This window comes from Nanorana parkeri, unplaced genomic scaffold (assembly GCF_000935625.1).
Source record: "Nanorana parkeri isolate BGI_ZX_2015 unplaced genomic scaffold, ASM93562v1 scaffold1309, whole genome shotgun sequence".
Classification (NCBI taxonomy): Eukaryota; Metazoa; Chordata; class Amphibia; order Anura; family Dicroglossidae; genus Nanorana; species Nanorana parkeri.
In genome coordinates this window covers 105968-117354 of record NW_017307577.1, presented here as the reverse complement: position 1 = coordinate 117354, position 11387 = coordinate 105968, and the positions used below count along the sequence as shown (strand labels likewise).

The 11387-nt window shown below is 43.1% G+C and overlaps 1 protein-coding gene across 1 annotated transcript in view; it reads left to right on the top strand.

Moving 5' to 3' along the window:
• TERT (telomerase reverse transcriptase) overlaps positions 1–11387 on the top strand; it is a 127147-nt gene that overhangs the window by 40879 nt on the left and 74881 nt on the right. Inside the window, exon 5 of the mRNA XM_018569233.1 lies at positions 10163–10343. Coding sequence (XP_018424735.1) covers positions 10163–10343 — 181 coding nt within the window. The remainder of the gene's footprint in view (positions 1–10162; positions 10344–11387) is intronic.

Here is an 11387-nt window from a genome sequence, read left to right as displayed (position 1 = left end):
TCACTTTTTTTTTTGGGTTTTTTTTTTTTTTTTTTAGTTCTATTACAATCTTTTTGCTTAAAACTTGAGACAATATACATTAACATGGACTTAAAACAATATCCATAACAAAAAAGGCATCAGGAAGATTCAAGACAAGATAAGAGCATTGTGGCAGCAGCGAAATATCGCCCTCGCCTGAAGAATTTTTATGTTATTAAATCTTTATGTAGTTCTACATCTAGCCTTTCTCTATTAAATAACAATGTTAAGCTCTCTCACAACCTCCGACAACTGGGGGGCAGCAGAAACATTCCAAGACCGCATTATACATCTCCAAGCTGCCAGCAAACGGATATGTATCCAGTCCGAGCCTTTGCGCTCAGATCGGGGGGTTTCATCCAGAGAGTCACACAATGCACTAAACAAGAACATCATTGGAGATGTGGGTGGTGACCATTAGGCAACAGTGGCAATGTAGGCAGAGATCCATGTCCAAAACTCTTGTATAAAAGGACAATTCCATAGGCAGTGGGCTAAAGGGCGTAATTGGTCACACTTGGCGCACCATAAGACAAGTGGTTGTGGGGATGGTCCCGCTTGCATGAAGTGTGGCACATATGCTCTATGTAGTATTTTGAACTGGGTCTCCCGCCATATCTTATTTTGTAACAAGGCCCCTGATTTTGTTGTAGCTGTGCAAAAGGTGATCCACAATGTCAGGCTCGGGGAAGTCTTTGAACCACTCTCTCACATTTGAGGCCGGAAGTGGTGAGACATAGCAGAGCTGAAGTTTGGGGTACGTACTGCTCCGAGATAGAGTAATGACCCGTTTTCAACAGGGTTTCCAGAAACGTGGGGGTGAACAAAAAAATTGATATACCTCTCCATGTTTCCGATACTTTAAGAAAATGTAGAAAGTGGGAGAGTGGGAAACAATATTTTTCAGAGACCACGAAAGTGGTCCTGGCCTTGAAGGAACATCGGATTACCCTTCATTGGACAGTGCACAGAGATATGAGGCGAAAGTTGCAACCGTTTGCGAACATCCCTCCAAGCCATGATAGTGTCCCTTAGCAAGAGGTTGTGAGAGAGTTCTCTAGACAACATAGACAATTTACAATGTCAGACAGCCTTAAGGTCCCATGGATATACCAGTGCCTGTTCCAGAGTCGTATTGGAGAATCTGGAGTTGTGTGATAGCCACTCCTGTGCATGCCCCAAAAGACACGCTACATTATAAAGACGAATATTCGGGAAATTAGCTCTTTGAGAGCCACAATTTTTTGATGGATATTCTAGGGTGTTTAGCTTGCCATATAAATTTGAGTCATTGCCTTCAAAGATGTTGAATATCCAAATTTTTAAGAGATGTATTCTCCCAAAAGCGATAAGAGAAGATCCTTCCACGTTTCAAGTTCTCTGACTATTTTAGCAATGAGGGGAGGGAAGTTGAAGGTGTACAAAGAAGATGGAGTTTTACCCATTTTAACTCATAGGTAAGTGATGTCCTGCCGTGCCAGCATCAGAGAGGTGCATCTATCCCACGCAGCAGTCAAGAGACCAGTAAGGGGAAGAATCTCACTTTTGGAACAGTTGATGCGAAAGCCAGAGGAAGTACCAAAGCAATCTAAAATGGTTTGAAGTCCTGGTATATCCTCCGCGGGGCGGGAGGTAAATAGCAGAATGTCATCAGCAAAAAGTGAGATCTTCAGCTCCTCACCCGCCCACCAGAATACCCCGGATCATCGATGTCTGCAGGATATATGTAGTCAAAAGTTCCAGTGCTAGGTTGAAAAGCAGGGGGGACAATGGGCAGCCCTATCTAGTACCTTTCTGTAGAGATGTAGGAGGGGATAAGGCCCCCTGCGTCCATATTCTAGCAGTCGCAGAGGCATACAACTGTTTTAGGGGGTAGAGCACCCTTCCCTTAAATCCAAACGTGAATGTCACCCTAAATAACCAATCCAAATTAACATCAAATGCTTCTACAGTTATAATAGCATATTCTTGCGGGAGAGATGACTTGGCCAACTCCAAAGCCATAATCACCCTTCTGATATTTGCCACTGCCGACCTCCCCTTGACAAAGCCAGCCTGTGAAGGGTGAATAATGGTCGGTAAAATGACATAATCTATCCTCTATAATCTTTGAGAATTTTTTTTTGCATCCACATTAAAAAGTGAAAACAGCCTATAGGAACTAGGTAGGGTCATTACCTGCTTTTGGAATAAGTTTAATATAGGCCTCCCTGCCAGTTTGAAAGTATGCCCCCACCTGCCACATAGAATTGTAAAGGGAGCACAGGGTGTCCAGAACGTCTGCCTTTAAGAATTTTTAAAAATTCTGCGATAAAGCCGTCTGTACTTGGCGCTTTAGCTTCCACGAGGCCTGCAACAACACGAGTAACCTCTTTCACAGTGATATCCTCATTGAGAAACTGATGTTGCTTGTCAGTCACATTTGGAAGGGGCACCTGTTTAAGAAAATTTTCAGCCTTAACCGAGTCCATATCGTCCATACTGTGGAATCCTGCAGGGCAAAAATGTGTGTACACCTACCCTTTGCCAAGCGTGCCAGGAGTTTCCCCGCTTTGTTGGCTGGTTATATGGTTAGCTGTCTCTGTGCGCAGAGCTCTGCTGGCCTCCTGATAGGCTTTTTTCTTATAAGCAGTTACATACAAAGTAATCCTACCTCGTAGATATGCTTTACCCGCCTCCTAGAAAAGTATCGGCGTGTCGGCATGTTGTCCATTATATTCTACATATTCCATCCAGGAGGATAGTAGAAAATTTAAAAAATCCTCATTTGATACTAGATACAATGGGAAGCGCCACAGGATCATATTCAGAATCTATGGGGTCAATGGAATGGTCAACAGTTGGGAGGAGCAGAAGAAATAATCTAAATGGGTGAGACAATCATGAACCCTCAAAGTGCGTGAACTCATTTTCCAGGGGGTGCTGCATTCTCCACAAATTGTGGAAGTCCATGGCTGACAGGTCAGACAAAGCAGATTTCAGGGACTCGTGTGAGGAACGTCTATCCGACAGACTCTGTAGCCCTCCTATCCTCGAGTTCATTCATTGTGGATTTTAAGTTATCCCCCCAGCAAATGAAATGCAGCCAACAGTTTGGAGAGCCATTGTGCTAACGAGCTAAAGTCTTGTGTAGTAGGCGAGTTGTTATGCATAGAGATATTCGTAATGACGAAGTCTACATTTTGATATTTCAAGTAAATGGTCAAAAGCCTGCCTTCCTCATTGTGTTAAATTTTTACCACCTCCCAAGGAAATCTTTTATGTAGCAGTATGGCCACTCCCGCTTTACGACCTGCAGAGGGAGAACCCCCCCCACCCAAAAGGTGTCTTAATACTGAATTACGTTTCCTTGGGGAGTGTAAACCCTTAACATCCCAAGACACTATGCTCATAACAGTCCCCAGTATGAACAACATGCACTCAAGCAGTTAAATATTCTAGTGGCGAGAACAAAAGTAAGAGTTAGAGGGGTTGTTATGCTTACCCATGGCATGCGAGCACTGCATCCGAGCGAGCAGATTGGCCAGGCAGAGACGCAGGAGGCACGGCGGGAAATACCCAACCACGGTTCAGTGATGAGTGAGAGGCCTGTCGGGCAACCAGCAATATAATTTGAACAAAATTAGAAAACCTATAACTATAAATAAGCAGTGCCATTCATTTTAATGGCAACCCAAACGCGCCTCCCTCCCACAGTGTGATCGCCTGCACTGGAACGCGTGGTACCGCAATGCTGTGCATTCTAGTGCAGTGCGATTGCAAAAAATTGTGCATGCAGTTTTATTCTGAAGTAAACTTTGTAACACTGTATTTGTGTATTTGATTTTAAGTTAAGGATGGTATTCATTTAATTTTTTTTATCCGGTCAATCGAAAAAATAATCGGCCATCGAATAGATTATGAAAATCATTAGTTGGAGCCCTACCTAGAACCATTGGTTGCAGATGTATTTATTTACTTGGTGTGGGGGAAAAATGTATTAACCTTCCAGTGGTGCTACCCCCACACTGCAAGGATTAACTGCTCGTTTGTGTCTATCCTTGGAGCCTATCTCTGTTTGCCACTTGGTCCCGTATCGTTGCTTGGAGGTGTTATGTTCAGTCAATAAACATATTGACTAAATTCGTTTGGAGTGCGAGTGACTTTTGTGTACTTCTATCCTTGGAGCCTGCCTGCTGTGACCGCACTCCCTCCAGCCTGTCTCCTCCTCCGCTCCAGTGATGGTATGTCCCTTGGCATCCTCGCGTCCTTTACACTGTGTATAGAACATGATAACTGTGACAACTTAGATTGCTGCAGCAGAGGGTTAAAGACGCTGGAAGGACTGGGGGAACAACAAAAGTATATTTAAACATCTTTAAAAGCCTTTTGCCAATCATCCAGATTTATACGAGAGTTTTTTATTCCTTTTCCCACATATTGGTATATGCGGTCAAGGTGGGACAGGAAAAATTGGCACATGGAGTTAATCATCCCGGTATAAACTTCATTTTCACATGGCGTAACAAAACGATACAAAAGATCGATGGCTCGTTTCAGCCCTTCCTCCTTAGTCATAACATTAAAAACAGGCAAATTCCAAATCCAAATGGGAAAGTGGGTAGGAGAGAGATAAGGAGGGCATAAGCTTTGGACACAGTGGGTTGGAGGGGAATCTCGTAAAGGCCCCTTTTATTGGGTATAGAATAAATCCAGGAATTGTACTGTGAGATTGTTTAATGGGGGATCTATAGACACGTTTATATAGTGGGGTCCTACCTGCATAGCATCAACTAGCCTACGGTGAAGTTGTCTACTCCACATACCAAACAGTCCTATTCATTGCTGGAGGGAATGCTGAATTGTCAAAAAAAAATGTTGTCAAAGGACCATATAGGAGTAGAGTTTACCAAATCCCAAACGTGAAGGGTCTGTTTAGTTTAATCAGGAAGAGGTGGAAGGCCTTTACGCTGACAGGATGGAATCCAGGGAATCGCCCGCAAGTCTAGGGCGAGAGCCTGTTCAGTTTGGCCCCAAAGTTTAAGAGTAATTTGATTGGAACACAATTCTAGTAAATTCTGAAGCTTGATGATACAGAGCCATATCAGAAACATTAGGACCACAGTTGCATTTTAGCAGTAATAGTATTTTCCAGTGAAGCCTAGGTCGACATGCACCCCAAATAAAGTGCTTGAAAGCTCCTTGCAGCGGTTGCAGAAAAGAAGGGGGGGACTCCGACAGGGACCGTTTTGGAATAAGTACAGGAAGTCCTTTTGAAGTAAGGGCTGAAAGTTAAGAGAGAACTATTGGGAGAGATTGGTGGGAATACCAAAATGTAAAAGGATCAGAATAATCAGTTCTGCTGTGGAGAACGTTGGAAATCCATTGATACGGACCCTAGCCGATGGCAAAGAATTTAGGGCCCTAATGTTTCTGATCATATGCGGAAATAAACCTACCTGAAGGTGTGGTATAGGAACATCCTATTTATCCTTTTCAAATGCCTTTTTTGCATCGACTGATAAAAGGCATATGCGAGTTTTTGAAGTTTGAACATGCTGCATCACAACAAGGTTTTAATGGTATTGTCCCTAACTGCATGACCCTGGCTGAACCCCACCTGATCCTGATAAATAATATGTAGGAGTAAGGATTGGAGTCTGTTAGCAATCAGCTTAGAAAATATTTTAATATCAACTCCAGTTAGAGAAATAGGCTGATAATTAGAACACAAAGTGGAATCTCTGGTTTTGTAATGAGTGAAATATGAGTTTTCAACACCTGACAAGGGAAGTTCAGGGCCCTGAGATATAGATGTAAAGGAAGAGAGAGCACGAAATCTCAGAAAAGAAGCTAAGAGAGTAAGTAAGAAGGTAGGCCCTGAGAACCTTCAGTGATGCTATAGACAAGAGTGGGGGTATAGACCCTCATAATCGGATGGCGGGACCCAGAATTTGTGGAGCCTAACTAGGAGGTCTAGTATAATGTAGATACCACAACTGTGAAGCATGGGAAACTATGCAGCAAAGTCCCAAAAGTAAAAGACCCCAGGTAACAGGGCAGATTGAGCTAAAGGGCATGTAGTGCATCCATGGACACATGACGCGTCACGTTGCAGCAGGAGAGCCAATCCCGGTTTTATGCATAAGAGAGATCCTGAGGATTGTATCTAGAAGCTGGGAGCGAGAATATGCAAGGCCAGACGATAGCTAACAGAGGGAGGCCTAGTAGTTCCACTGGTGGTGTGATGTCTTCCAGATGTCTGTCTGACCAGGTAGTTTCTGACTGCTTTCCTGACTTGAAAGTGGAATGGATAACCCCATCTATTATCGAGCTATCCATTCCTCTTTCAGGGGCATAATGGGTTAGTTATGTTATTGTAGCAAAGTCAGGACAGGTTTCAGCACCTTCCTCTGGTCCATGTGCTTGGTCAGGTAACAGGGTAAGATGTGCACCATTTAAGTTGATATGGCTGGATGCCCTCTCCTCCTGCATAATAGCTTCTGTAATTGTGAAAACATGAACCCAACAAATCACGTTTTGTGGCCGAGCAGGGTCTAGATTCCGCAGTCTAAGGTTCTATGGATTTGTTGTCTGTGTGATTAAGGAGCTTAACAAACAGATCTCTGACAGTCGCTAACAAATCAGCAATGCCTATAGTAATCCACTTATCCTTGTATTATTACGATGATTCCTATTTTCAATATTGTCGTGTAACAGTAATAGGGTCCAAATGTGAGATTCATCGAGATCTATATGCTGTGCCTGTGTAGTAACAGCTGTCTGGAGAGAAGTGCAGGTTGTTTCCAAAGCAGAGGTTCAGGAATGCATGGCCTGAAGCTCCGTTTTAAGGGTTTGGATCTGTATTGTATACAGATTCCAGTCTTCGAACATATTTCTCTATTTTGAATCTCTCTGAGCTCTAATGCATTCTTCCCAGTCCCAATCAAAATGTGCACTACCTGGGGAATGTGAGGGGGAACCAAAAGGGAGACTGACTTGCTGTGTTTGTGAGGGAAGATGGTACCAAGTCCACAGGCTGTTGAATCTCCCTACATTCCCCTTGCTGAAGATGCATGGCCGCCTTGTGGCAGAGCTGCCATCTTAAATGGCTAAACTTCCTCATACTCTATTGAGAAAAAGGCAACGAATATCCCTCTGATGGAGCTGCCCCCAGGTGCCTGGATGATCACCGGAGACTACCCTGCTAGCCCATTAGCACAACAAACCACTCTCGTCATGGGTGGGCCATGTTCCCTTTTTAACGGTAAGCCTCCCAAAAATCTTCTATTGTCCATTTCCTCTTTTATGTAAGTGTTTCTTGTAAGTTATGTTTTGTATTACTATGGGTTAGGAGACTCCCATGAGCCAAAAGGTTTATTCTCCTGCAATATTAATGCTATTGCCCCCAGTAAATGCAAAGTGACAAGCTCCTCTTTTAGCAAGTGGTGAAACTACAATGATGGTGAGTATTTAGTAAGTAGTCACCTAATGCCCTTAAATCTTGTGTTTTACTTTAAAGTTTTTGTCGCCTGCTTTCTGTAATTATTGTTTAACACTTCCCACACCTCTAATGAGTGACCTCAACACCTACTACTGTGACCCCATTTGGGTTCCCCACAAAAACTTAAATACTTTGTAATTATTTTGTAACTCTAGTTCAATCCAGTGTTCCTACCTCGAACAGAAATACAAGACTTTCAATTATTCTCATCTAATCAACCATAAAATATTTTCTTTATGGTTACAAACTTCTCATACTCAATAGTAATTCAAATACAACCCATGCATTCATCCATATTTGAAATCTAAGTCTAAAATCATTAGTCACATTATTGTAGAATTCTCTGTAAAATTGTATTTGAAGCCTGTCTTATATAGGGGTACCCTATACAAACTTTTTGTTGTGGGCAGAGGTACATCGCCACACACATCTAGTGGCATTGACCAACTGTGTCCAATCTGTTCTGCTTTTGGAATGTAGATTAAGTTAAATGCCAGACATAGTCTAATTTACTTTGTTGCAATAGCAGCTTGCATCTATATTTTTTCCAAATGCATAGATGCTGTTGAAATTAAAACCGCCTTCTTTTGCTATATAAAAATTACCTATTTTGAGATGATCGAGGCACCTTCGATCTCTTTTCCAAATAAGCTTGGCATTTGTTACCTTTTATGACTGCAAATATTTCATTAGGTCTAACTGCACCTTTTTCACACTTTGGCTCTGGCATGTTCCGAATCTCTTACTTTATTTAATGACTGGTAATCTTGCTTTACATACAAACTAACTCCAGTAAACTCTGTTATCCGATATTCAGCTAACCGGAACTCCCATTTGACCGGCAAAAAATAAATCCGCTGTGTACTCGCTGTTCTGCCGATCTTCCCCCTTCTAGGAGAGTGAGAGTAGGCTCTGGGCCATGGAAAGGCATCAAAAGGTGTTGGATTATTCTGGGAATGAGTGTCTGAACGATCCTGGAAACGGGTGTCCGATCGTTTGTGAAAGTGCTGTGAACAAGCACCACCTAGTGATCATTCCAGTACTGCAATGTAATGCTAATTCAGTCAGTACTACTAAGCCCCCTCCCCCTCCTTAGCTTTACGTCCAGCAGCTGCGCTCCACTGCTGCTGGGTTAAAGAAAGTAACCCAAGAGTCAATGTAAAAAAAAAACAAAAACTTCCTGCACACACGTGCTCAGGAAGGTACCAAGTGCACAGGGGGGCCACGACCTTAAAAACTACACTACACTGCAAATTATACATTAAACTGAAATAAAACAATCTAGCTTGGAGCCCAGACCTCCTCGGCCGCCTGGGCCCCCTCACACAAGTACCGGCCATACCCCCCTGATGGTGGTCCTGGCCGGGGACTCGGATCGCGACCCCCCTGTTAACTTGCTGGACCCCACATGGGGTCGCGACCCACACTTTAAGAAGCACTGGTTTAGAGTACATTATACTAATATGGTATGGTATGGTATAGCATTAGTTAAACCCATTTTAATAGTAACTCTCGAGCAACCAGAAACTACATTTATGCAGAATCTACCAATCCCTGTGGATTCCAGTTAACTGGGAGTTTACTGTATAAACAATGAATTGCTGTACAACGGGATTCTTGCTTTTGTAGAACGTTAACAAGGCACCTGCAATACAGTGCTTTGTTTCTCTGTTAATACCATTTTAACCCTTTCGCTGCCAAGCCCTCCGGAACATTTTTCAAATCAGCTGGCCAAGCCATTTTTGAATTTTCTGCAATTTTTTCCTATTGATTTGATTTTCAACTGCTGCGTTTTGCGGCCAGCCGCCGCTCGTTCCCGGGACCCCCCCGACCCCCCGCCGGTGATTTTTTTACGGATGCCCGCTGCCACAGACCCTACAAGCAGCGGGGATCCATGGAGTCTCTCATCCCTCCCTGGGATGGCTCCAGGGAAGGATGAGAGACTCCAGACCATCAGCTTATAGTAGAACTGTAAATGCCAGGTCCGTACGGCATACTGAGCTGGCCAGCTGGAAGCACTTTTGTAGCTCCGTATGCCGTACGTCCTTGGGAGCGAAAGGGTTAATAGAACAAAAATTTAGCAAAATCACTCTTATGGTCCAAACATTCCTTTATGCAGATAGGAGGCATGCACCCAACTATTATAGGACATGACTTCCACAAGTTAAATAGTTTTGTTGCAGAGTTCACAAAATATATGGTAAATGTATAGATTGTGGAAGAAATGGTAACACATCAAGGGCAGAAAAGTAAATGAAAACAATAAAGAATATGTGGAGCCTACCTTGCTGTTACATGGGGGAAAAACTGTTTCAGAAGACCCATTCTATCTTTTGGGACCAACTATGATTAAGATAGTCAGGACATTCTGATGTTTTGCTGTGGTATAGTCATTAAATTGTTTAACAATTTATGTTTTGGTATTAATAGAAATATAATGTGTTCTTGTCTGTTTTTAATATTTAAATACTACAAGTAGGCAGAGCTGAGTTTTGTAGGTGGAGTTCAGTTTATAACCTCCCCTAACGAAACTGGGGTGACTAGACTTACAAGGTAGTCCATTTAAAATCAGGAGAGTTGAGAGCTTTGCTAAAATAATTTCTCCTATATAGGTCAGCGGTTTCCTGTAATTAAATTGTTTATTTTTATTTTGAAAAGGAAACATTTGACAAAGCTACAATTAATGTCGCCTGATGAAATCGACAACGCACAGCAAAAGAAAAACAGTTTGATGATATCCACATTACGCTTCATACCAAAAAAAAATGGATTGCGTCCCATAGCAAAAGTCTGCACTACATTGGAGGTGCAGCTCAGGAAGGAAATCATACAGAAGAAGGTAAATGCTAATTTAATCTGTTTATACATTTATTATAAACTGTTATTTTATTATGCTGGTGGTAACTATTTTTGCTTGGGACTGGATACCCTACCTTTTTTGGTGTCTGAGATGCACTGTAATAACAACTAATCGATGATGATCAATAATGAGAATCGTTATCAACTATTCCCATTATCGATTACTTGATTCCGATTAGTTGAATCCCTCCTTGCTGCTCTGCTCCTCTGTTCTCCTCGATGGGAGCCGCTGCATGTTGCGGTCTTCGATTTTGAGGGTACACAAGAGTGCTGCAGGCCATGCCCAGCAGGGAGTAGAAACCGGTGTGCCTCTGCATTCCCCTGCTGCTGTGCCCTGTGTCTCCTCTGCTGTGCCCTGTGCCCCCTCTTCTTCCGGCGGTAAAAAGCTGGCGTCAAGACTCCCATTCAGCAGCTTGGAGCAATAGCCAGCCTGCTATTGGATAATTTTAATTGCAAAGCGAATAGCAGGCTGGCTATTGCACTTGCCCGTTGTCTGCTGTCAATCAGCAGAGGAAGCCCTGAAATAGAACTTTGCCTTCAGTTCCCCCCACTGCTGATTGGCAGTGGGCAGGGATGCAATAGCCAGCCTGCTATTGGCGATTGCAATTGAAAATAGTCAATAGCAGGCTGGCTATTACTCCCAGCCACTGCCTGCTGTGTTTACATTTAGCTGCCTCAGCAGGCAGCTGTCATTCCCTAGTGAAGTGGAAAGGTGACGCTAAGTCTAATAGACCCCTAATGTCACCTTAGAGAGAACCTGTCACCTCCCATGTGCCATCTCATAGGGGGCTTGTGAGCGCTCCATGTGACCGCAATAAAGTAAATAAAAATACCGCCAAAAAAGTCCCCTGACCCCGTGAAAGCACGCATACTAATGGAAACACAAGTTTGGTACACCTATGTACGAAAACGACGATTGCACTACACGCCAGGTATCGCCACATGCACCAGAGTGAGAGCAATAATTCTCGGGCCAATATTCATGGCTAACTCTAAACTGATGACTGGGATATATATATATATA